The 27,322-nt window shown below is 40.5% G+C and overlaps 1 protein-coding gene across 4 annotated transcripts in view; it reads left to right on the top strand.

The window, feature by feature from the left end:
- Positions 1-27,322, top strand: part of LOC114652371 (interleukin-15-like) — a 523,178-nt gene that overhangs the window by 68,740 nt on the left and 427,116 nt on the right. For all 4 annotated transcript variants that reach the window (XR_007935106.1, XR_003716340.2, XM_051928194.1 and 1 more), the window contains exon 3: positions 21,030-21,123. Coding sequence is in view for 2 of the 4 variants with exons in the window: in XM_051928194.1 (XP_051784154.1) it covers positions 21,030-21,123 (94 nt within the window). In the remaining 2 variants the exon portion in view is untranslated. The remainder of the gene's footprint in view (positions 1-21,029; positions 21,124-27,322) is intronic.

Here is a 27,322-nt window from a genome sequence, read left to right as displayed (position 1 = left end):
GGTGTTAACATGTCATTCTCAGATCTGCTTAATCTGGTTCTGGGTTATGATGGACTGGTGTATATCCCAGCAGCATTGAGGTCATGGAACAGGCCAGTTACGGTGGCAGTGCATCACAGGACTCGCAGCATGCAGATTCACTTTTTACTCCTCTTTGCAATGTTTTAGTGTCTTGTAATCTTTCACTTTAGTAGTGTTTTTTGTCTCAGTCTAGAATGTAGGAGGAGGATGTAGGAGACATCCTTTAATAGCTAAGGTCATTGCTGCCCTTAAACTCTTACTTTTCTGTTATGTGGTTGTGTATTACAACATATCAGTTCACACACTGGCAAGGAAATCTTGAGTCTTTGCTGGTGAACATGTTTATATCCTTGATAAACAGTATTTATAAGTTAGTAATCAGTTTGTGAACATCTCAGACAATGTAATTACTTTTGCTAACGTTAATAATATTCAGCAAAATTTTGACTAAAAAAACATCAGATTTTTGGTTTACTTTTGCAGACCGCTTGAAGCAGATTATCTTGCTGTGTTGCTTAAAATGGTGTCTTGCATGCTCAACTATAAGGTGGGGTGGCAAATTTCAGAGGTGAACACTTTTTCACATTTTGAGGTTTTTGTGAGTTTCCAGGTATATATTTTTTATTTTAAAAATAGAAATTGAAAAAAGAGTAGCAACAGTAGTTGTAGTTATACATCAGATATATAAGAAACAAAATGGAAGGTTGTGACATGACAAAAACTAAGAAAAATTGTCATCAAACGTGATGGAACACTTCAGAAATAATTTCAGCATAAGTCTGTAACTAATTTCCCCTTATCCATAGTGCACAACACTTCCCCCACAACCCATATGCATTTAAAAGTGTTTAAGTCATCAATTTTATATAAATACTAACTGAAATACCCAGCGTTGCCCGGGAGGAAAATGAAGTGTTGTTTTTAATTGTTTGAGAAAAATATAATTAAAAAACACAACTTTAAAAATAAAAATAAATTAACAAACAATAAAGACTCACTAATGTGCTTGTCTTGCAGTCTTATATATATGTTATCATCCAGCTGATGCTTGGAACCGGCCAACTGTATTTAATTTGAAAAGCAACAGGGGCGCAGTGCTGCTCAAAAATAAAGAATGTTGGCAGTCAGCTGATATATACTAACTGTGTAAGCCCATGCTGTTAAAAGCACGGGATCCTAGAAAGTATTTAAATCGTCAGAACTACTCTGGGCATCTCTCTACTAGAAGGATTCATGTTGCCGAAGTGCTCGCATCATTGTGCATTAGCAGCTAAGCGACTGTCTTTTTAGGAGGTTTCCTTTTACTGGTGTACTGGCCTTGTTTGCGTATCCTCGGAGCTGGAGCCCTCACCCCGACTCTATGTCTCACTTCCGGGCCAGACAGACACACACACTTCCATGCATAGAACTCTTATTTAATTTCAAAAGCAACAGGAGCGTGATGGTGCTCAAACATAAAGAATGCTGGCAGTTGTCTCCAGTTTGCACTCTGGTGGTTGTTCTGAGTGTCAACTGGATGATAACCTGCATACAAGATCACCCCCCACCCTACCCAGAAGGGGGTGGGTTACAGCTGATTTCACCTTACAGTATTTTTAGTCGACCAATGAGGAACATGTGTACCAAGTTTCATGAAAATCGCTAAAGCCGTTCGGATGCTGGAACATATATTAAAGTCAATGTGTATGTGTGTGTGTGTGTGTGTGTGTGTGTATAATATATATATATATATATATATATATATATATATAATAATATTTTATATAACAAATTATTATATATTTACCTCCATCTGTGCTTGCGTAAGACAAGCAGCATGATAAAGGACCACAGCCATCCATCACACCAGCTGTTCTCCTTGTTACCGTCTGGCAGACAATACAGGAGTCTGGCTGCTCGGACTACAAGACTTAAGACCGGTTTTTACCACCAGGCCATTCGACTCCTCAACAGCAACACCTGAACACTTACATACACTTACATTACACCTACATTGCATTACACCTACATTGCACTATTCACACACAAACTGTACCTGCACACACTCTGAATACTGACTGGAACATGCATCTGTACTTATAAAATATTATCTGTGCAATAACAGTCATTTGTACTTGCTGCTCATTCAACTCATATTTCTCTATAACTTCTTTTAAAACGTACACATTTTATTTTATATGGCTTTTCTATTTTTAACTTTTTATTTTTTTTTTTTTTTTTTTTTTTTTTTTAGCTTTATTGGATCTAGGCTGAGTGACTTGTTTTTATATATATATATATAATATTATTTTAGGGCTGGGAATTGCTTAAAAAAAGTTACTAATTAATTGCCTCATTGTATGTAATTAATCATGATTAATTGCATCTAACTTTAAAATATTTAATCATAAAATAAGTACTTAAATCATGAAGTAAATACACACTGAATCACAAAAATAATGTAGAATCAACACAAAGGAATTAAAAAAAAAATTAAAAGAAACGAATGGTATAGCTTAAATTTAAACAATGACCTTAAACCTGAACTTTTAACAGATTACTACCTGAGCAAGTACAACCTGAATTTGAATACCTTCCTAAAAGGTAATTTGAAAAGAAGGCAATAAGAAAATGAGGCCAATGTATTATAAGCACCTATATAAATAGCAACAAAAAACTAAATCTTGTGTTAATTCTCATATTGGCATAGTATATACAGTCAAATGAAAAAGTCTGGGAACCCCTCTCAGCCTGCATAATAATTGACTGTCCTTTCAAGAAAAAAGATAAGTGGTATGTCTTTCATTTTGAACATCTGAGTACTGCGGTGTTTTCTGAACAGATTTTTAGTGAAGCAGTATTTAGTTGTATGAAATTAAATCAAATGTGAAAAACTGGCTGTGCAAAAATGTGGGTCCCCTTGTAATTTTGCTGATTTTGAATGTCTGTAACTGCTCAATACTGATTACTTGCAACACCAAATTGGTTAGATTAGCTCGTTAAGCCTTCATAGACAGGTGTGTCCAATCATGAGATTATAAAGGTATTTAAGGTGGTCAATTGCAAGTTGTGCTTCATTCCCTTTGACTCTCCTCTGAAGAGTGACAGCATGGGATCCTCAAAGCAACTCTCCTAATATCTGAAAACAAAGATTGTTGAGTCTCATGGTTTAGGGTAAGGTTACAAAAAGCTATCTCAGAGTTTTAAACTGTCAAGTTCAACTGTAAGGAATGGAATCAGGAAATGGAAGGCCACAGGCACAGTTGCTGTTAAACCCAGCAGGTCTGGCAGGCCAAGAAAAATACAGGAGCGGCATATGCGCAGGATTGTGAGAATGGTTACAGACAACCCACAGATCACCTCCAAAGACCTGCAAGAACATCTTGCTGCAGATGGTGTATCTGTACATCATTCTCCAATTCAGCACAATTTGCACAAAGAACATCTGTATGGCAGGGTGATGAGAAAGAAGCCCTTTCTGCACTCACGCCACAAACAGAGTTGCTTGTTGTATGCCAATGGTCATTTAGACAAGTCAGATTCATTTTGGAACAAAGTGCTTTGGACTGATGAGACAAAAATGAAGTTATTTGGTCAGAACAAAAAGCGCTTTGCATGCCGGAAGAAGAACACCGCATTCCAAGAAAAACAACTGCTACCTCCTGTCAGATTTGGTGGAGTTTCCATCATGCTGTGTGGCTAGTTCAGGGCCTGGGGCCCTTGTTAAAGTCAAGGGTCAGATGAATTCAACCCAATATCAACAAATTCTTTACGATAATGTTCAAGCATCAGCCATAAAGTTGAAGTTATGCAGAGGTTTGATATTCCAACAAGACAATGACCCAAAACACAGTTGGAAATCTACAAAGGCATTCATGCAGTGGGAGAAGTACAATGTTCTGGAATGGCCGTCACAGTCCCCTGACTTGAATATAAACGAAAATCTATGGGATGATTTGAAGCAGGCTGTCCATGCTCGGCAGCCATCAAATTTAACTGAAGAGATTTTGTATGGAGGAATGGTCAAAAATACCTCCATCCAGAATCCAGACACTCACCAAAGGCTATAGGAGGACAGCGTCTAGAGGTGGTTAGATTTGCAAAAGGAGGCTCAACTAAGTATTGATGTAATATCTCTGTTGCGGTGCCCAAATGTATGCACCTGTCTAATTTTGTTATGATGCATATTGCATATTTTCTGTTAATCCAGTAAACTTCATGTCACTGCTGAAATCCTACTGTTTCCATAAGGCATGTCATATATTAAAAGGAAGTTGCTACTTTGAAAGCTCAGCCAATGATAAACAAAAATCCAAAGAATTAAGAGGGGTTCCCAAACTTTTTCATATGACTGTAAAACACAGATGTGTCAAAGTAAACCTAAACGATCGAAATGATTGTAGACTTTGAGTGCACTGCTGAAGACTAATTTAATTGAAAGTATAAGCATCTCCTAATTGGGCATACATTAAAGTTCTATTCATCACCATCAGTGACTTGATAATTATACCCTACATAAGTGTTTTTCTTATCGTGCCCTGTGGAAATAATAATGTAGTGGCACTGGGTCCTGACCTGAGATAAACATGAATCTCAGGTGGTCGAGACCTGTCAGAGAAGGACGAGACCAAGTAGAGAAGCCATCATAAAAGCAGCACCGTGATCATTCTTTTGCAGACACAGCACTAATAGTGCACTGTAGCAACCAGTAGATGGGCCAAGGGTCCATCTGCCAGGGTGCGTGTTCACCAGCGACTGTCTCTTAAAACCGAGGGACAGTGGGCACACGAGTGCAGTAGTGTCTGTGAGTGCCAATCTCCAAACTGATATTTTTGACGCCGTCTCTGATAGTCAAGACCCTTTGGATAGTTTAGAACTTGTATGACAGTTGATGCTTTTGTATTTAATAGAATTGTGGTGTGTCTTGGGATTTTTTTTGGTTACAAAAGTGTGCCACCACAGGAAAAATGGCTGGAAAACAATGCTGTACCTCAACCATTGCTCTTGCTATGCTAAAAGAGATCTCTGTAGTTGCTATCTCCCTTAAAAACTGACACCGTGCAATACTTGGATGATAATAATTTTTTGCATTTGTATAGCGCTTTTCTCACTACTCAAAGCGCTCAGCAATTGCAGGTTAAGGGCCTTGCTCAAGGGCCCAACAGAGCAGATTCCCTATTGGCATTTACGGGATTCAAACCGGCAACCTGCAGATCCCTAGCCTCAGAGCCATTGGTTATGTTATGTTGCATTCGTGGCATAAATTAGTGAAGATGCTGCAAACTGGAATAATGTGTAGGGCTATCGTAACACTTCTATTTCATAGAATCTTATCATTATATTAAGGCAAGTCAGTACTGCAAGCTACCTGACAGACTGGCACGTTAAATTCAGAGATACTAGGGACTTATTTTGGTGTTAGTGATACTCAAAGATAATTTATTTTGCACTTAGATGGTATGAGATTAAGTGGATCTTATTACAAAAACATGAAATGGAGAAAAACATTAATGTTCAGTGTTTATCTTTGTGGCTTTTCTGTAGCATTGCACCAGGACTACCATAGCGCTTTATGTTCATTGCTGTGAACTTAGTCAATGATCTAGTAAGAAAGGTATTTAATATATATTACTCCTCCCCTTTTCATTTTATCTGCAACCTTGTGCAAATGCCGATGTAGGTACTACAATTCCCATCATCCAGTGCACTGTTCCTGATGGTTTCATTCGAGCTTCAGGGCCTGTGTGTAGCATGTTCAGCAGTGATCAGCGGACATTGGAGCATGGGCTGCACAGATAGTGAAAATAACATGCTTGATAAAGAGCAGCTCTGCTGAATACTTCTAGACACTAGAAAGAGAGAGCCCAGCTCACCATTATTTTTTTTAAACACTGAATACATGTGTATATAAGCTTTACACAATATGTAAGAGTGCTAAAACCCAAACATTGCTAAACCTTTAAAAAGGCACAGGTGACCCACCTGTCAAAAGCTTTCACCTGACTAAGATAAAAACCTGCCTTAAAACCAAAAATCCCAGAAGAAGCCACCAGGTCACAGACAAAGAAATGTTATCATAAATGGATCATCCGGGTATGTAGTACCTCTGTTCATTTGAGACAGTTCTTAGTTTGATGGCTAATGCTTTAGAGAATATTTTATAGTCTGCAATAAAAGACTGACTGATTGCCAGTTGTTGAGTTGGCAGAGGCCTGCTTTTTTTTGGCAGCAGAACTACAACTGCTCTGTGGCAAATCGTAAGTAGCTCATTGTTTGAAATGCTTTCCAGTAAAACTTTCACAAGCTCTCCACCCAGCTGCTTCCCGAAGACTTTATAAAATTCCACATGCAGTCCACCAATCACTGGAGCTTTCCCAGAATTAAGGGTATTATAGGCTGAGGAAAGTTAATAAAAGGAAAAATCTAAAAAGTCTTTTTCAAAGTCTGAATGTTTAGGTAATTGCTGAATGAAAAAATATATCTTTGATAGATATAGTCTCTTAAGCCAAGAGCCAAAGTACCTAGTACTGGCCTCAACCTGGGATAGATTTAGAAATCTGGAACTTACCAGGGCACCTTGTACCTGTTCGTTCATCAAGATCATCAGTGAAGTATTTTTGTTTGGAAGACTTTTAAAACTTGCAAAATCAAAGTAGACATCTAAGTGCTGTATAAATGGAAGCAATGTCATCCTCAGGCCTTTAAACTTCCTTGGTTACACACTTGGTGGAGTGGACGTTATAATCCTGGCAGACAAAAACCAAGTCCTTAAGCCTTAAGTCAAATACAATTCAGGTGCCAATAAGATTTAAAATAGGCTTGGGTTGAAACCGCAAACTTCAGACAAACTAAGCTGTGTTCTGAAAACCCTGTGGGAGAAATTAAGCCGCTTTGACACCAAATTATTTTGGAGTTTGAGCCCACAAACCAAATCTAATCTGACCATCAATACTGAATATCTTTATTCTTTATTCTACATATACTGTCTGGCCCCTGGATGTAAAATTCCTCCACACATCCATTAGTTCCTTCTTGTGACCCACGTGTCAGTCAGTCAGTCATTTGTTGACCCGCTTAGTCCTGAACGGGGTCACAGGGGTTTGCTGGAGCCTATCCCAGCTAGAACAGGGAGCAAGGCCGGAACAAACCCTGAACAGGACACCAGTCCATCACAGGGTGAATGCACACACGCTGCAACCACACACTAGAGCAAATTTGGATCACCAATTCACCTAACCTTTATGTTTTTGGACTGAGAGGAAACCGGAGCACCCAGAGGAAACCCACATAGACACAAGACCCAAAAGTGGTGTGTGATAAGTGACAGTGTGCACTGTAAACTGGTACTCCAATTAGAGCTTCTTTGTGGTGCCTATTGTCTCTGCCTCCTTCATACCTGTACTGGAAGAAATGGCTGTATATAAAGAAAACTGAACCCAACATAAAAATCTTAACACTATATCCCCTCTTTCTAAGAGGACCCTTAATATACAAAGAAGATAAAACTGTCCAGAAATGCCCTTCTCAAAAATTAGCCAGTCCATAATTCATTCAGTAATTATGTCGATACAGCACTGTACATTGACCTGAAGTTCAATGGAACTCTGTAGTCTTTGGAATATGAACACGTGATTTGTGCATTATATGAAATCGATTTGGTTGTGTGATACTGCTACTACATTTAGTGTTGATTCAGTAAGATTTTTACACTTATCTTTTAAAGAGGCTTTCCTGCATCTGAGTAAAGGTTGTTATGTCAGAATTACACAATTAACTAATACAGTGCATCCAGAAAGTATTCCCAGCGCATCACTTTTTCCACATTTTGTTAAGTTACAGCCTTATTCCAAAATGGATTAAATTAATTTTTTTCCTCAGAATTCTACACACAACACCCCATACTGACAATGTGAAAAAAGTTTACTTGAGCTTTTTGCAAATTTATTAAAAATAAAAAAATTGAGAAAGCACATGTACATAAGTATTCACAGCCTTTGACATGAAGCTCAAAATTGAGCTCAGGTGCATCCTGTTTCCCCTGATCATCCTTGAGATGTTTCTGCAGTTTAATTGGAGTCCACCTGTGGTAAACTCAGTTGATTGGACATGATTTGCAAAGGCACACACCTGTCTATAGAAGGTCCCACAGTTGACAGTTCATGTCAGAGCACAAACCAAGCATGAAGTCAAAGGAATTGTCTGTAAACCTCCGAGACAGGATTGTCTCGAGGCACAAATCTAGGGAAGGTTACAGAAATATTTCTGCTGCTTTGAAGGTCCCAATGAGCACGGTGGCCTCCATCATCCGTAAATGGAAGAAGTTTGAAACCACCAGGACTCTTCCTAGAGCTGGCTGGCCATCTAAACTGAGCGATCGGGGGAGAAGGGCCTTAGTCAGAGAGGTGACCAAGAAACCGATGGTCCTCTGTGGAGAGAGGAGAACCTTCCAGAAGGACAACCATCTCTGCAGCAATCCACCAATCGGGCCTGTATGGTAGAGTGGCCAGACGGAAGCCACTCCTTAGTAAAAGGCACATGGCATCCCGCCTGAAGGACTCTCAGACCATGAGAAAGAAAATTCTCTGGTCAGGTGAGACAAAGATTGAACTGTTAGGTGTGAATGCCAGGCGCCACGTTTGGAGGAAACCAGGCACTGCTCATCACCAGGCCAATACCATCCCTACAGTGAAGTATGGTGGTGGAGCATCATGCTGTGGGGATGTTTTTCAGCGGCAGGGACTGGGAGACTAGTCAGGATAAAGGGAAAGATGACTGCAGCAATGTACAGAGACATCCTGGATGAAAACCTGCTCCAGAGCGCTCTTCACCTCAGACTGGGGCAACGGTTCATCTTTCAGCAGGACAACGACCCTAAGCACACAGCCAAGATATCAAAGGAGTGGCTTCAGGACAACTCTGTGAATGTCCTTGAGTGGCCCAGCCAGAGCCCAGACTTGAATCTGATTGAACATCTCTGGAGAGATCTTAAAATGGCTGTGCACCGACGCTTCCCATCCAACCTGATGGAGCTTGAGAGGTGCTACAAAGAGGAATGGGCAAAACTGGCCAAGGATAGGTGTGCCAAGCTTGTGGCATCATATTCAAAAAGACATGAGGCTGTAATTGCTGCCAAAGGTGCATCGACAAAGTATTGAGCAAAGGCTGTGAATACTTATGTACATGTGATTTCTCAGCTTTTTTATTTTTAATAAATTTGCAAAAACCTCAAACTGTTTTTCACGTTGTCATTATGGGGCGTTGTGTGTAGAATTCTGAGGAAAAAAATGAATTGAATCCATTTTGGAATAAGGCTGTAATATAACAAAATGTGGAAAAAGTGATGCGCTGTGAATACTTTCCGGATGCACTGTATATACATGTTGACATTATTAGCAGTCAGTGGCTCTATAAGAAGGAAATTTTCATTAGCTCAGCTGCATATGAAGGCTTTTTTTTAACCCTTTTATAGGGAGGACTCAATCCCTTTTAGTACCCATTTTCTTTGCCTTACTAGAAATACTTGCCGGTCAATGATAGACAACAAGAAAAAAAAACAATAAAAAATACAGTAAAAAAGACCAGGTTAAACTTTTACTACAGTGTACTTCAAATAAGATATTAACTTGTAATCTTCAGATCTAAAATTTAAGTGCAATTTTAATTTAATTAGAAAAACAAGTATAATCTTGCCTAATGTCCCTGATGCACCACTCGACAGTTCTTTACGTGTTCCAACTATTGCAAATGTGACACAAGTCAGGTCAGGTCAGGTTGGGGAGCATGCACTGGTACAGTACGTTTGCAGCACCCACCACACGATGAAACACCTCAGGATCCTGGTTGGCAACTCCCCAGTCAGACGAGCGGTCCAGTCCCACCCTCCGGAAATGACCATCTATCTTCTGCAGCCAGATGTAACATGGGTGTCTCCTTGGACTGGTGTAGCAGCTTGGGTCCTCAACAATGAGGATCCTGCGAGTTGGGTCAGTGTAGGGGAATCATGCCACATGGCCGTAGTGCCGTAACTGATGGTCCCTCACAATGCAGGTAATGTGCCTCATTCGGGACTTCATGAGCAACCGCTCATTCGACACATAGTCAAACTAGCAGTACCCAAGGATCCTCTGAAGAGACGCAGTACCATGTCTCGCAACCATATAGCACAACAGCAAACACCAGGGCTACAAACGCTTAGATCTTCATCCTTTTGCAAAGGTATTAGGAGCACCACACACCCCATTCCAGCAGCCTCATGACCAAACCAACCCCCCATGCTCTCGCAATCTGTCTACTGACTTCATGGGAAGAGTCACCAGAGACAGAATGATGCTGCCAAGGTAAGTAAATCTCTCAACAAGGTCGACACTCTCTCCGCGGTCAGATATACTGCTGATGGCTATGCTCAAGAGGTCATTAAAGGCCTGGCTCTTGATTTTTATCAGAACACTTTACAAGCCCAGACACTCAGACTCCTCACTCAGTCTCTTGAGAGCCCCAATTAGAGCCTCTGTTGACTCTGTGAAGATCACAGCATTGTCGGCAAAGTCAAGATCAGTGAATCTGTCCTCACCAACAGATGCCCCAAAGCTGCTGGGCCCTGTGACCCTGCCCATCACCCAGTCCATGCAAGCAGTGAACAGAATTTCAGGCTTTTAACATTAGCCTTTTATTTGACACTATTCCCTGAAGGACAGATTTGCAACACATCTGCTTAACAGTCAGACATACAGTTTGTCTCATCCCAGCTGTGGAAGGCTAAAACTCTTGCCCTGGGCTTCTTGGTTCAGTCCCTAATTACTGATGTCTTGCCAGACATTAAAGCTTTCAAGAACACTCCGTTCTACAGAACCACAGTTATGTTACATGTCCTTTGTTTTGTTATGGTGGATTTAACTCTGCTTTGGGCTAAACTCGTGAATAATCTCAGTCAGCTCTGTATAACGTGTACATACATGAACACCATTCAGCTAAATCAACCATAACAGTGATACAGTGTTCCTAGGTGTTATACTGTGTGTTTTTATTAAGTATAATGTCACTGTTCTCTGTGCCCACTGTTATAGACTCATTCATACAGGCAGACCAAATATGGTAGAGAGGGGCACAGCTTCAGCATTTAGAATTGCCGAGCCAAGCACAGGGCTAGAGAGCCACAGACAACTGGAGAATTGAATAGTCAGCCTAAAGACAGACTAGTATATTTCTGTCCTCTGTCAGCAAAAATCTCTTTCCTTGTTGGGAGAATGAGAACTGTATGTAGGCATTGTGCTATTCCTGTATGTTTGAAGGTGGGGTTTGAGTCCTGTCCTGTCCTGTCCTTGTTTGGATTGGAGCCAAGAGCCTGCACATGGATGGACACCTACGGCCAACACTTTGAAGCTTCCGGGCGGAAGAGTATGTCTTCCGTCCGAGGCCGAGCAGATGATTATGTCTTCTGTCCGGCTAAAATCCTTACAGCGTGGCATCGAAAGATGACGGACTGCACAGATCAAGATTCCCACGGCTTGATATGTCTGTCATAAGCTTCCCATTTGTAATGCCGCGTGAAACCGTCAATAAAGAGCTAGAATTATCCTAACTTGTCATGTAAGCTTGTAACCGTTATTTTGCATGCTGGGTGGGATAATACCTTTTTAATTTATAATAATTTATAATTCGGGTTAATTAAAACGCTGCAATATAAAAGAACACATTTCCAGAGAGCTAATGCCTCTTAAGGAAACACTAGGCTAGGTTGTTACATTTCTAATATACTGATAATCAGGGTGTTTGCTTTATGCAGGTGGGCACTCCGCTGGTACATCTCATTAACCTTGTATTTCTCTTTACTGGACTGACAGTGATTACCATGCAGTTCTGGTGCAATGAAACATAAGAAATTTGACAAACTAGAGAAGACTATTCAGTCCGTCAAGCCCGTTTGTTTTTGTCATCCAGATTCTTCCTAAAGGTTGTCGAGGTTTCTACTTCAAATATCATGTCTCGCTAGTTTGTTCCAGAGTCCTAGAACTCTTTGCATAAAGAAGTGCTTTCTGGCTTCAGTTTTAAATGCACTTCCCCTTAATGTCCACTGATGTCCTCAAGTACGTAATTCACCCTTATGCTGAAAGAATGTTGCTGGACCTGCTTTATTAAAGCCTTTGAGGATTTTAAATAACTGGTCCCCACACAGACTAAATAGATTTAATTCTCCGAGTCTGTCAGAGTAGTACATGTTCTTAAGTCCTGGGATGCACTTGGTTGCTCTCCTCTGCACAGCTTCAAGTATTGCTGTGTATGGTGACCAGAACTGCACGCAGTACTCCAGATATGGGGTCTTGCTAGTGTATAATATAGTTTGAGCATAACGTCCTCAGACTCAAGTTTTTATGATTTATCCTTGCACTTTATTTTCCTTTTTTAATTGCTTCTGTGCATTACTTAGTTGATGAACATGCTGCGTCAACATAAACCCCTAAATCCTTTTCAGATGTTGCTTCCTGTAGTTCAGTGTCTCCCATCTTGTTTTCATAATTGATGTTCCTTTTGCCCATGTGTAGTATTTGGCACTTTTCTGCATTAAACTTCATTTTCCAGGTGTCGCAAAGTTCTGAAGATGGTCCAGGTCATTTTGAATTGTCTTTGTTGCCTCCTCAATGTCTGCCATCCCTCCAATATTAGAGTCATCTGTGAATTTCACAAGTTTACTAACTACACCAGAATACATTAACAGAAACTGGATAAAGTAACACTCCAAGGACAGAACCCTGAGGGACTACACTGATGACCTTGGTCCATATGGAGCATTCTCCTCTTATCTGTATGCTTTGCCTCCTGCTGGTTAACCAACTAGAGATCCAGTTTTGTAGGTTACCTCCAATGCCCACAGCTTCTAGTTTCAGAATTAATTTTTGGTGTGGGACTGTATCAAATGCTAAGTCAAGGTAAATTATGTCGTATTCTTTGTTTTTGTCAACAATTACGGTTGCTTATTCAAAAAAATCAAAAAGATTGGTTTGGCAGTACCTTCATTCTCATTAGCACATGGCTGTTATTTAGAATATTATTTTCATTTAGGTAATTTTCTAATGTATTTCTTATTATAGTTTCCATAATTTTGCAAAAGCACAGAAATAATACTAATCGGTCTTCAATTACTAGGATCCATTTTATCTTCCTCTTTGAAGACTGGAGTCTCATTTGCATTTTTCCCATCCTCAGGCCCTTTTCGTTTCTGAAGTGATTGATGTAATATGCTTCATAATTTTTTTTATAGATGATGTCTTTCATTTCTTTCAATACAATTGGTAAGTTTCCATCAGGTCCAGGGGTTTTATTAGTCTTCAATGTATTGAGGGATTGAAGCACATCTGACTCTTCAATTTTAAAATCCTTAAACTCAGAGTTTGATTTTACTTTGGCATGAAGCATTTCACTTGTTTCTTCCTTTATAAGTACTTGGAAGAAATATTTGTTTAATCCATTTGCTGTTTCCTTCTCAATTTCAATGATTTCTCCATTTATGTCCCTAAGGTTTCTTAAATTCTCATTTATCATCTTTTTACTGCAGTAGTATTAAAGAAATTGCTTGCTGTTCATTTTGGCTTCTCTATTTTGGTTTCTCTTGATGTTTCAGATGCTTTTCTTGATCTCTTGCTGTAGTTTCCAGTATTCCTGAATGTCCGAATTATAAGGCTTTTTAAATTGATCTTTTCAGTTTTACTTTTTTAATAATACTCCTATTTATCCATTTTGGCATATTCTTTAGTCTTTAGTTGTATTGCTTTTCAGAATAAATTTATTTTAAGCCTGAATCCGAAGATCTCTGAAGTGACACCAACTGTTATTTATAGTTGCTAAGTTTTTGTTTCCCATTCAATGTTTTTAGATATCTCCTCATTCCCATATCTTCTTTCCTCAAGTTATAATACTTCGTTTTGGCGTACGTTTGTGTGTTTTCAAAGATTGTCTCAAATTTTACCAAGTTGTGATCACTGCTGCTTAAAGTGTCTAACTTTTTTTGTCTCGTTACTCTGTCTTTATTATTTGAAAAGATGAGATCTAGACAGTCATCTCCACGTGTTGGGCTTGAGACAAACTGGGTGAAAAAACAGTCATTTGCCATCTGCACTGTATTTGAAAGTGGTGATGGGACAGCAAGTTTTTCTAGATGTTGTTACCAAGTATTTAAAAATAGAGTTGTTCCCTCTTCACTGCCGGCAATTGTCCACAATACTTTTGCTACTGCACACATTCATTAATCAGTCTCATGACCACCCCTACACCCCAATCTTGAACACGTTATTGAGATATTTGGACTCTAAGAGAGAACCAGGACCTGAGTTTTGGAGCCGTTTATTTCAAAAGCGCACAGCCTAGTCCCATGTACAATGTAAATAACAGCCCGATGAGTCCAAAGGGACAACGTCCACATTGCATAATCTCTAAGTCTTGCCTTTGTCTTGCTATCCTGTTTGAGATGGTCATCAACAGCAAATATGATGCAACATACTCTTGCCAGAGTCCAACTCCCACAATGAACAAATTCTGTATGCGTAAATGTATAAGAATACAAATGTTGCTGTTTAATGGATAGAATGGCATACAGCAGTTACCCCGAAACCCAATATGCCTACTGCAGGGCACTTGGTCAAAATCTTTTCCTAAACCCACACAGTTTTTTGGAAATTTTAAATTATTGCCCTGTTTAGTTTCATTTAATTTTGAATGTTATTTTTTTTATCTTTGAGGCAGCACGGTGATGCAGTGGAAGCACTGCTGCATTATAGTAAGGAGACCAGGGTTCTTGTTGCATGGAGTTTGCATGTTCTCTGCTTGTCTGTGTGGGTTTCCTCCAGGTGTTCCTGTTTGCTCCCACTGTTCACGGACATGCAGGTTAGGTGGATTGGCGACACTAAATTGGCCTTAGTGTGTGTTTGGTGTGCAAGTGTGTTTGCTCAGTGATGAACTGGTGCCCTGTCCAGGGTTTGTTCCTGCCTTGCTGCCTATGCTAGCTGGGATAGAGTCCAGGGCTCCCGTGACCCTGGTCTGGATTAAGTAGCTTTGAAAATGACATTTTTATCATTGCTGTTGTGATACCGTTGCACCATTTTAATGTTTTGTCAGTTGTAACATCACGTATGACATTCTAACTTTTAGAACAGACTTATGACTGAAAATCCCTTTCTGCAGATTTCAGGACATAAATGAAACAGATTAATGTCAATCAATGTACTTGTGGTTTCATTGTCTTCATGAAACAGAAAAAGATGCCTTATATTGTAAAGAGCTGAATAATTCTGCTGAAATCTGACATTCGTATGTTTTTAGTAATTGATTAAGATCAGCAATGCACTACTTAATTTCTAATAAAATGGCTTATTTGAAAATGCTTGAGTAATGCTTTGTGGAAATGGAGCTCAATCTACCGACCTATGGAAGGTTCAATTTAAAATTGCATTACTTGCTACAGGAAAACTCTTAACACCACCATCACTACTACTCTAGTTTTGAGCTGTGCATTTTGCAGTTGTTACAAAGCAAATATAATTAGAATAAGTCAAGTAATGGATCTTGTCCATAGAATTTTAAAAGAACATAGAATAAAAAGTGCCAATTAGCGTGATTTTAGGGAAATTTTATTTCTGTAACTTTTTATTTGTTAATGTTGTGTGGTGTTTAATGGGTTCCCTATTGCTTGTGATAAGGGAGCCACCATGGTGGCAAAAGTGAGTCCTTAATATGACCTCCAGAATACAGAGAGTACCAGGCTGATAAAAGGAAAAGTTTCGGTATATGCCAGTGTAGGATGTCAGGAGATGTGGGACAGGAGAAAGTGGTATGCTGAGGTGGAACATGTTAAATTCCTTCAGTATGCTGTAGAGTAAGCACCAGACTTCTTGGCCTTCTATCAAAAAGAAGAGAAAACGAGTAAGCAAGGAATTGATATAAGTAGAGGCCCACAGGAAGTTAGATGTTAATATGCAAGAGGGACAGCCAGTGTCATAAACACCTGAGTTTCTTGGCAGTGAAGCCAATAAGAGGCTGCAAGGAAAAGACCTTCTGGTCAGTAGGAAGCAACTTAAAATTTCATGCTGAGGCAGTGGGAATAATATTTTTTTTTACATTTATATAGTGCTTTTCTCACAACTCAAAGTGCTTTTCATTGTGAGTGGGGAGCCACTTCAAACACCGCTGATGTGTAACATCCACATGGATGATGCGATGGCAAACATTTTTATATCCTTGCACTCACCACACATGAGCTATTAGGTGGTTAAGTGGTGAGAGAAAAAGCCAATTAGAGATGTGGGGATGATTAGTGGGCCAGAATGATTAGGTCATGGAGGGCAATTAGTCTTGGACATTGGGATACACCCTACTCTTTATGAAGGATGCCCAGGGATCTTTTATGACTATAGAGACTCTGGAACCCAAGTTTTTCCTGGGTGGTCTTCCATCCCAGAGCGGGCTGGAACATTGAGGAGGTTGTTGACTGCACTACTGACTACATCAACTTCTGTATGGACATTGTAGTTCCAGTAAGAACAGTACGCTGCTATGCTAACAACAAGTCATGGATTACAATTGACACCAAGGGCCTTTTGAACCAGAAGAAAAGGGCTTTGATCAGCATGAGCTCAAGCGCGTGCAGAAGGAATTCAGTCCAGCTCAGAGCGGCGAAGGAGCAGTACAGGAGAAAGCTGGAGCAGAAGTTGCAGAATAACAGCATGAAGGAAGTGTGGGATGGGATGAAGATCATCACTGGCTGCAGCTCGAAGCGGGGTGCCACCATCGAGAGAGACGTGAAGAGAGCAAACCAAATGAACAACTTCTTTAACAGGTTTGACCACCCTAACCCACTCTCACCTCGGAGTACTACACCCTCCACCCATCCTTCTGCTGATACCAGCATAGGAGAGACATCCCCACCCACAATTACAGCAGCGCAGGTGAGAAGAGAGCTGAAGAGACTTTGTGCCAGCAAAGCAGCAGGTCCAGATGGAGTATCGCCACGACTGCTGAAAGTCTGTGCGTCGGAGCTTGGGAGTCCTCTACAGCGCATCTTCAACCTGAGCCTGGAACAGGGGAGAGTCCCGAGGCTTTAGAAAACATCTTGCATCACCCCAGTCCCATAGGTATCGCGTCCTAGTGAGCTGAACGACTTCCGGCCTGTTGCTCTGACGTCACATGTGATGAAGACCATGGAGCGGCTGCTGCTTCACCACCTGAGGCCACAGGTCCGCCACGCCCTCGACCCTCTGCAGTTTGTATACCTGGAGAAGGTGGGAGCGGAGGATGCCATCATCTATATGCTACACTGATCCCTCTCCCATTTGGACAGAGGCAGTGGTGCTGTAAGAATTATGTTTCTGGACTTCTCTAACGCCTTCAACACCATCCAACCTCTGCTCCTTAGGGACAAGCTGACAGAGATGGGAGTAAATTCATATCTAGCGGCATGGATCGTGGACTATCTTACAAACAGACCTCAGTATGTGCGTCTCGGGAACTGCAGGTCTGACATTGTGGTCAGCAACACAGGAGCTCCGCAGGGGACTGTACTTTCTCCAGTCCTGTTCAGCCTATATATATCGGACTTCCAATACAACTCGGAGTCCTGCCACATGCAAAAGTTCGCTGACAACACTGCTATTGTGGGTTGCATCAGGAATGGGCAGGAGGAGGAGTGTAGGAACTTAATCAAGGACTTTGTTAAATGGTGCAACTCAAACCACCTACACCTGAACACCAGCAAAACCAAGGAGCTTGTGGTGGATTTTAGGAGGACCAGGACCCTCATGGACCCTGTGATCATCAGAGGTGACTGACTGTGTGCAGAGGGTGCAGACGTATAAATACCTGGGAGTGCAGCTGGATGATAAATTGGGCTGGACTGCCAATACTGATTCTCTGTGCAAGAGAGGACAGAGCCGGCTATACTTCCTTAGAAGACTGGCATCCTTCAACATCTGCAATAAGATACTGCAGGTGTTCTATCAGATGGTTGTGGCGAGCGCCCTCTTCTACGCAGTGGTGTGCTGGGGAGGCAACATTAAGAAGAAGGGCGCCTCACGCCTGGACAAACGGGTGAGGAAGGCAGGCTCTTTTGTAGGCATGGAGCTGGACAGTTTGACATCTGTGGCAGATCGACGGGCGCTGAGCAGACTCCTGTCAATCATGGAGAATCCACTACATCCACTGAACAGGATCATCTCCAGACAGAGGATCAGTTTCAGCGACAGTCTGCTGTCACCGTCCTGCTCCACTGACAGACTGAGAAGATCGTTCCTCCCCCACACTATGCGACTCTTCAATTCCACCCATTGGGGGTAAACGTTAACATTATACAAAGATATTGTCTGTTTTTACCTGCATTTTTATTACTCTTTAATATTGTTATTATCAGTATGCTGCTGCTGGAGTATGTGAATTTCCCCTTGGGATTAATAAAGTTGTCGGTCGGTCCGGTCCATCCGATTATATATAGGCTGAACAGGACTGGAGAAAGTACAATCCCCTGCGGCGCTCCTGTGTTGCTGACCACAATGTCAGACGTGCAGTTCCCAAGACGCACATACTGAGGTCTGTCTGTAAGATAGTCCACGATCCATGCCACTAGGTATGAATCTACTTCCATCTCTGTCAGCTTGTCCCTAAGGAGCAGAGGTTGGATGGTGTTGAAGGCGCTAGAGAAGTCTAGAAACATAATTCTTACAGCACCACTGCCTCTGTCCAAGTGGGAGAGGGATCGGTGTAGCATATAGATGATGGCATCCTCCGCTTCCACGGTCGGTCGGTCGGTCCGTCCGTGGGTCCGTGCATTGGCTTAAAGAAACCCACCACTGGGCTTGTATGCGGGTGGTTTTGTTGGTACTAGAGAGTGTGTGGACGGACACCTGCCAGTGTCTCTTCTCTGAAATTTCTTAACTGAATTACATGTATAAAACTTGTGTACACACAAAAGGAGACTCCAAATATGTATACGTAACTTTCAACATAAAAGTCAGGATTTACTGTATAAATGAAAACTTGATCGGAGGCCATGCGTGTAGTTATGGCAACCCAGACTCATTTATTGGAGGAAAAGGGAAATGATGAAATCCGTAATCAAATGGGGAAATACAGCCAAACCAGCTAAATGATGACTCATGCATATGATCATTCATATCACTAAGCTGCTGTTATAATATGCATTGATGTGACATACTGTATTAAACCTCAAAAGTGATAAATATGAAGCGTCGATTCTATTTTAGTTCACTTTTCACTTTTTTTTTCACTGCGTATTTGCACTGAAGAACTTTTTTTATCAGTTTATATGAAGTACCTATTTTCACTTCTAAAGGTTAGAAACCAGTGCAATCCCCTGTTGTCAATAATTGCATCAAGTACAAGCACAGGTGTGATTCATTCCCTGCATAGAGAAATGTACAAATATCATACACTATAACCTATTCATAGCCTTGACTCAGTATGGTCTGTTTAGCACTGCTTGAAAACTATGCAAATACTTACATGCAAAGGGAACACGCTATTGTGGATTGGCATGATTGTTTTGCCTACAAGGGTAATAACTGGGAGCTGATTAAGGCTTCCAAGAGCTATAATCTTAGAATTACAGTATGTGCTGAGTTGGGACCAGCATTAGAAAGAAGGGCTGCCTAAAATCGGGCTCTATCTGTTCATATCCAGGTTTGGTTTTCTGGTAGAAGGCACCTACCAGGGAGAACTGGCCGACGTTTTAGGAATATCTCAACTAAGCTTAAGCTCCATCTTGCCAATTGTGCTCGAAGCCATAAAGCAACTGACAATGTGCTACGCTCATTGATGTGGATGTACAACCCAACACAAAAAGGCAATTTGCAGCAGTGTCCAGTTTTCTTAATTTAGTCAGGGTAGTTGACTGCAGTTATATTGCAATAAGGATACCTAGCAAGAATGAAGATGTTTTTGTTAATTGTAAGCAGTTACAGCACATGAATGCACAAGTCATCTCTGATACCAAGATGAGATTGACAGACATCAAGGCTTGGTGCCCTGTGTCATCCCATGATTAGTGTATTTTAAGGCAAAGTAGCTTTGGCAGACAACTTGCTGATAGTGCTTTACGTGATGGCTGGCTTGTTAGCAACTGGCTGGACACTCAGTGTTTCATATGACCTACACTATTCATTGTAACAATAATCATGACATTACATATGCCAGATAACTGTGGCTAACCATACAGATGCTGGCATATGGAGCGCACCATATGACTCCTCAGTTGCAGATGGCAGTGTCTGGATGTGTCAGGTGGGTGTCTGCTCTACCAGCCAATGAAGGTCTGCAGCATTGTAATTGCATATGTGAGGTTGATTAGCATAGTCCATATATGGTTGTTCCAGTGTGGCAAACGAGCAGGGTTCAAGGTAACTTGAATCATCTCCTGCCAGTGACCACTGAGGTCTAGTTCAGGATTGCTCAGGAGATCAGGTGGTGTCATGAAGGGGAGAGAACCTGAAAAATGAGAGCGCCTGCTGTATAATACGACTGCCTTGCATTTGCAGTTAAGAAGCCAGAAGTTAGGTTGCCCAGCAAAGCAGATGGAGATCCCTTTAGCTCGATTATGCTGCTGCTTCCTGATTTAGAGGCCCCAGGTTTACTGCTAGCTAGCTTCCTTTTTATGAGGACATACAATTAAAAAGGAAAGGGTTGCGAGTGATTTCTCAGTACAGACAGACTGGTAGTCAAGGGATTTATATACCAAGGATGATGGGCTTAGGGCAGCACATTTTGCTTGTGTTCTCCTATTTGGTCCCCTTCATGTTTCTTGGCATTATAATAGGTGTATGATGATACCATGAGGGTGCCCCTAATCTGTATGGCCCCAGTACAAGTTGCTTTCAGCTTTGTATTTTTTTATGTTGAACTATAATTTACTTAATATTGATGTTTTTTCTGATTCTGTATGGTTCATGTTTCTTGCATCTTTGTAGTTCTAATTTGTTTGTTTTATTTAACAAATTCCACTTCATTTATGAGCTTTTGGTATTTGTGTTTTTTATTAGCTACATGATAGCACTCCTGCCATTGTCGGAAGGAAATTCACATCATTTAACTATTCATTTAGTGGAACTGCAGAACAATCTGGATAGAATAAAGGTAAGCAGTTTTTTTTTAAATTTTTTTTTTAAATTGACATTTGTAAAACTATTACGCTTCTTGTGGAAGAAGTAGATGATGATGGTCATGTGGACATCTGGCCTTCAATCCAATAATGTTAGGACTGCATGGGCCTTGATTAGGTGGCGGCAGCAGCAGCACAAATCACCATCACAGAAAACCGGAAAAAGAACAGCGGAGAAATTAGGGGTTAGTACAGATTGTGGAGCCATGAAACAATGATAATTCAATGCATATACTGAAATCAGGGTTACACTAAAATGAAGCTATAAGAAAGCCATATCAAAATAATGGGTTTTTAGCAGTTTTTTTAAAGTGTTCCACTATATTAGCCTGTCGGTAAGCTACACCATAACAGCAGAAAGCTGCCTCACCATTTCTTTTAAGTTTAGCTCTTGGAATTATAAGCAGACGCTCATTTGAAGATCTGTGGTTACAATTTGAAGTGTAAGGTGAGAGGGATTCCGAAATGTAGGATGGAGCAAGATGAATTAAGGCTTTGTAAACCATATGCAGTATTTTAAAGTCAATTTTAAATGGCATGGGTAACCAGTGTGGTGACATCAAAACTGGGGAGATGTGCTTGGATTTTCTTTTCCTAGTTAAGATTCTGGCAGCTGCATTCTGCACTAGTTGAAATTGATTGATGTCTTTTTTTTTGGGTAGTCCTAGTAATCTGATTAATTTGTGATTTAAAATTTAGGTCAGAGTCAATAATTAACCCTAAATTTTTTACATTTGTCTTGACTTTTAAGCCTATTGGATCAAGTTTATTTCTAATATCCTCATTATATCCATTTTTGCTAATCCCTAAGATTTCTGCTTTCTCCCTATTTAGTTTGAGAAAATTACTACTCATCCACTCAGAAACACAAGTAAGACATTGGGTCAGTGGATCATAAGGTGCTATTGATAAACATAGCTGTGTGTCGTCGGCATAGTTGTGGTAGCTCACGTTATGCCTTGAGATAATATGACCTAATGGAAACATGTAAATCGAAAAGAACAGTGGACCCAGGATAGATCCTTGTTGAACACCATACAGAATGTAATGTGTCTTTGAAGTATAATTACCACAACTAACAAAAAATTTTCTACCTGTTAAATAAGACTCAAACCAATTTAAAACATTGCCAGAGGGGCCCACCCACTGACTAAGGCGATTTATAAGAATATTGTGATCAATGTGTCAAATGCGGCACTCAGACCTAAGAGAATGAGAACAGATATACTGCCTCTGTCTGCATTTACCTGCAAGTCATTGACTATTTTAATGAGTGCAATTTCTGCACTGTGATTTGTACTAAAACCTGACCGAAACTTGTCAGGAATAGAATAGAAAGGTAGGTTAGAAATCGGTCTAAAATTTTCAAAAACACAAGGGTCGAGATTATTTTTCTTGAGCATGGGTTTAACAACAGCGGTCTTAAGATAGTCTGGGAAGACCCCCATATCTAATGATGAATTTTCTATTCAATTATGCTATACTCGGTTTCTTTAAAAAAAAACTTATTGGGTCAAGAAGACAAGTGGAGGGTCTCAGTTGAGAAATGATTTTATATAGATTGGGTAAATCTACTCTGGTGAAAGAATTTAATTCACTTAAAATGGAATACTGGGGTTTAATAGGATCAGTATTTTGGGGGGATGTACTATATTATTTCTAATATCATTAATTTTGTGATTGATTTAATCCACAGTCTGTTTTTATAGTTTTAATAGAGTGCAGAAATGGTGAAATGGTTATTAAATAATTTGCATTTATGCCACACTGTCTGGATTTTTTACATGAACTGAGGTTGCTTATTAAAGTATTGATGCAGTGCACATTTGAGTTAGTTTATTACACAGTTATCATGTCCTAGCAATGGATAATGGAAAGAATTAGGATTAAAACTACATAGTCAAGGGAGATGCAGTTACCCTACAGATGTTTTCAGAGAGGACCTGGGCACCGAATTTATTAGAATGCAGACCATTCCACCAGAAGAAACGTGGCCTGTCCCAGAAGAGATCCCAGTTGTCCACGAACCTGGTGTTTTGTCCCTCGCAGAACCCTTTCAACCAGATGTTTAATGCCAGCAGACGACTGTAGCACTCATCTGATCTTCTAGCCAGAGATAAGGGACCCGGGGTCCTCTCCTTTTGTGGCATTAATAAGTGTTGTGAAATTCTCCTTAAGAATCTCTGACTGTCGGTATCTCATGTGGTTTACCCCAGCATGTATAACAATGGTTCCCACTGCCCTGTTCTTGTGCCTCGTAAAGTCGGGACTATTCTCATAACATCTCGTACACGAGCACCGGGAAAACAAAGAAAAGATTTCTGTTTAAGGCAAAAAATGTTTAGGTTTCGTACGATAGAATCTCCAATCACAAATGCATCACCCGGGGTTACTGACATGGTGGTGGAGCAGAGAGGGTCGAACCGGTTCTAGATGGAGATGCATGCCTGGGCCGATGGAGGTGATCTAGTTTTAACACTAGAATTACCAAAGCCTACAAAAAAGCATGTAAACTCGGCCCACCTTAAGTCCGTTTGCTCCTCTCTGTCAGCAACTTTTGTCTTGTAAATGTGTCAATAAGTCCAAGCAGCCTGCTATCCTATCCTCCCACTGCCACAGAAACGGCAAAAAAGCTCAAGCCTTGTTTATCAGGGAGTGAGGTAGTACCTACAGCTGTATAGGCTAAAAAATATATCATTATTTGGAACACTTGCATTTCACGTGTGTTCCATGTCTACAAAGATCTATGTAAGTGTAGGATGACAGGAAACGCAAGAAATGTTGAACACATACCTAAAAGACAAACTTTTTCCATATTTTAGTACTAATGACACTTCACGCTAGTGTTTAGATCTGGACAGTGTATGTGCCCAAAAATGAAGTCTGACTGTATTCTTGTACCATTGCTCGCGTACTGAAGTGTCAGCAGGCATTTTTTGTGGCTTTACACATGTAATTTGTGAGCATGCCCTTGTCGATCAAGCACAGCAAGCGCTGCAGTCTTCTTGTGAATTTACGCTGTAGAATGATAAGTAAATAAATCAAGGTCAATAACATTCAATCTGACTTTTTATTTAAGTAACATGTAAATGTTTGTTATGTAAAGACCATCATAAAACATAATCACAAACAGGATTTGCACGATACATTGGCGAGCTCTGTAAGCCATTCTGTTTCGTTGAAGGACAGGTGTGGAGCAGACTGACTGGCAGGATGATGCCGGACCTCATCCTGCATCCAAACGGTGCCATCTTTCGTGTTTACGCCTGGTGCAGCTGCATTGTTCTTATATGTGAGTGGATGTTTCTTGCGGGGAGGGCTTCTGTTTCCTTTCTCCGATGTAGAACCCTTGTCCTCATCTGAGTTCACCTCTGCTATAGCACGTCTTTATTTGAAAACAGCAATGTCAGAGCGGGGCGAGCGTGAACGTGACTGAGAGAATAAAACTGAATTTAAAAAAACGCTAACTTTTGCAAGTACCATACATTTACACCGACTGTTACAGACTCAAATCAAATGTATGTTTTAATTGTATAACAATTAGAGCAGCTAACTACTCAAAATGTTAATTTTGAGTCAGTGTTTCTTACTGTCGTACTACCAAAGAAGTCACGACAACGACCCACACTAACCCGATTTTTTTTTTTTTTCTTTGGTTATAGTCTTATAAAAACGCACTTGTTCTGTTATATTTGTACCTTTTGTGAAAGTGCTTATTTGATCAGTCTTCACACAAGTGTATACACTTAATGTCAAAATTTTGTCGTTAGTACTGAAACATGAAAAAAGTTTTTCTTTTAGGTATGTGTTCAGCATTTCTTGCATTGCCTGTCATCCTACACTTGCATAGATCTTTGTAGACAAACACATATATGAAATGCATGTGTTCCAAATAATGATATATTTTTTAGCCTATACAGCTGTAGGTACTACCTCACTCACTGATAAACAAGGCTTGAGCTGGGAGAGCAATTTTTGCCGTTTCTGCGGCAGTGGGAGGATGGGATAGCAGGCTGCTTGGGCTTATCGACACATTTATAAGACAAAATACGCTGACGGAGAGGAGCAAATGGATTTAAGGTGGGCTGGGTTTACAAGTTTTTTCGTAGGCTTTGGTAATTCTAGTGTTAAACCCCCGCCTGCATCGCTGAAACTGTTGGCGTGGTTCCAATGACGCACGGGGTCAATCCTTAAATCAATCTCCAATTCCCAAGAAGGTCTGAAAGAATTAGTGGATAAGAAAGAACTGAAGATAAGAGTAGGTTGGTCAGCCAAGCTCAGTATATTTGTACTGCAACTCTCATTAGGATAAGCTGATTGAAAATGATAATAAATGATGAAATTACCTTTTTAGTGTAATTGTCATATAAAACAGATATGGTAAAGTATGATTAATTATATTATTTTATTAATTGTTTAGAAAGTATTCACATAAATAATTTGAGTGACATACTGTTTGTTAGACTTTCAAGTGACTAGTTAGAGAAGCTTGTAATATCAATTTGTTTGCTGTTATTTAATCTATTTTATTATTTTTCATTTCTAGTCTATGACTTCTGTAAAAAACAGAGTATGTTAGAATATATGTAGGGCTCTGTAAGATGACGAGAAGTGTAAAATAAAAAAATGTGATCATTTTACATTAGACCCTAGATATCATTGCGACTTTGCCTTATGTCTCTTTGACCAGTGCAATTTAACTCAGATAAAACTTATAGCTCAGGAATTGTTGGTTGCTTTTCAGCTCCTTATTTCATTCTGCATTTAAATATCTTGTGCATTTGTTAATTTGTAACTGAGGCATATTGTTTTCATGATATCATGTTTTAGATACTAGGGACTGTTGCAGCACCCCAGACACAACTCCACATACGCAAGTCTTGGATTCAAAACAAGTATTTTTTTATTTTACAAAACCTTTAACAGGCTCACTTTCCACACTCTGAGCACAGCAATTTACTCTAATTCTCCCTTTTTTCTTCTCCACTCCTCCAAGTGAGTGTTTTTTAACTCCTCTTCCGACTCTTCAGTTGAAGTGGAGGGCTTCCTTCTGAGCTCCAGGTTAGAAGTACTTCCAATGCCAAATACTAGTCTTCTGAGTGAAGCGGAACCCAAGTCTTCCGTTCCCGACAGCTCCCCCTGGGAGCCCCCATGGAACTCAGCAAGGCCGTCTTATGGGACCACAACTCCTATGCTGCCCTGCAGGGGTCCGTTTGCCATAAGGGATGCAGCCATCCAGTGTTTTGGGGTACGACCTGCATGTGGGGGGCAGTCTCACTTTGTCTCATATACAGTAATCCCTCGCTATATCGTGCTTCGCCTTTCGCGGCTTCACTCCATCGCGGATTTTATATGTAAGCATATTTAAATATATATTGCGGATTTTTTGCTGGTTCGCGGATTTCTGCGGACAATAGGTCTTTTAATTTCTGGTACATGCTTCCTCAGTTGGTTTGCCCAGTTGATTTCATACAAGGGACGCTATTGGCAGATGGCTGAGAAGCTACCCAACTTACTTTTCTCTGTCTCTCTTGCGCTGACTTTCTCTGATCCTGACCTAGGGGGATTGAGCAGGGGAGCTGTTCGCACACCTAGACGATACGGACGCTCGTCTAAAAATGCTGAAAGATTATCTTCACGTTGCTATCTTTTGTGCAGCTGCTTCCTGAAACGACATGCTGCACGGTGCTTCGCATACTTAAAAGCTTGAAGGGCACGTATTGATTTTTGCTTGAAAAACAAACTCTGTCTCTCTCTATCTCTCTATCTCTCTCTTTGTCTGCTCCTGACGGAGGGGGTGTGAGCTGCCGCCTTCAACAGCTTTGTGCCGCGGTGCTTCGCCCTATTGATTTGTTTGCTTTTCTCTATCTCTGTGACTTTATATGCTCCTGACGGGCACTCCTTTGAAGAGGAATATATGTTTGCAAATTTTTAATTGTGAGACGGAACTGTCATCTCTGTCTTGTCATGGAGCACAGTTTAAACTTTTGAAAAAGAGACAAATGCTTGTTTGCAGTGTTTGAATAACGTTCCTGTCTCTCTACAACCTCCTGTGTTTCTGCGCAAATCTGTGACCCAAACATATGGTTTCTACTTCGCGGATTTTCTTATTTCGCGGGTGGCTCTGGAACGCAACCCCCGCGATGGAGGAGGGATTACTGTACGTGGTCTTAC

Source organism: Erpetoichthys calabaricus, chromosome 5 (assembly GCF_900747795.2).
Source record: "Erpetoichthys calabaricus chromosome 5, fErpCal1.3, whole genome shotgun sequence".
In the NCBI taxonomy this organism is placed as follows: Eukaryota; Metazoa; Chordata; class Cladistia; order Polypteriformes; family Polypteridae; genus Erpetoichthys; species Erpetoichthys calabaricus.
Note: the sequence above shows the minus strand (reverse complement) of the source record. Positions and strands in the feature narration are given on the sequence as shown.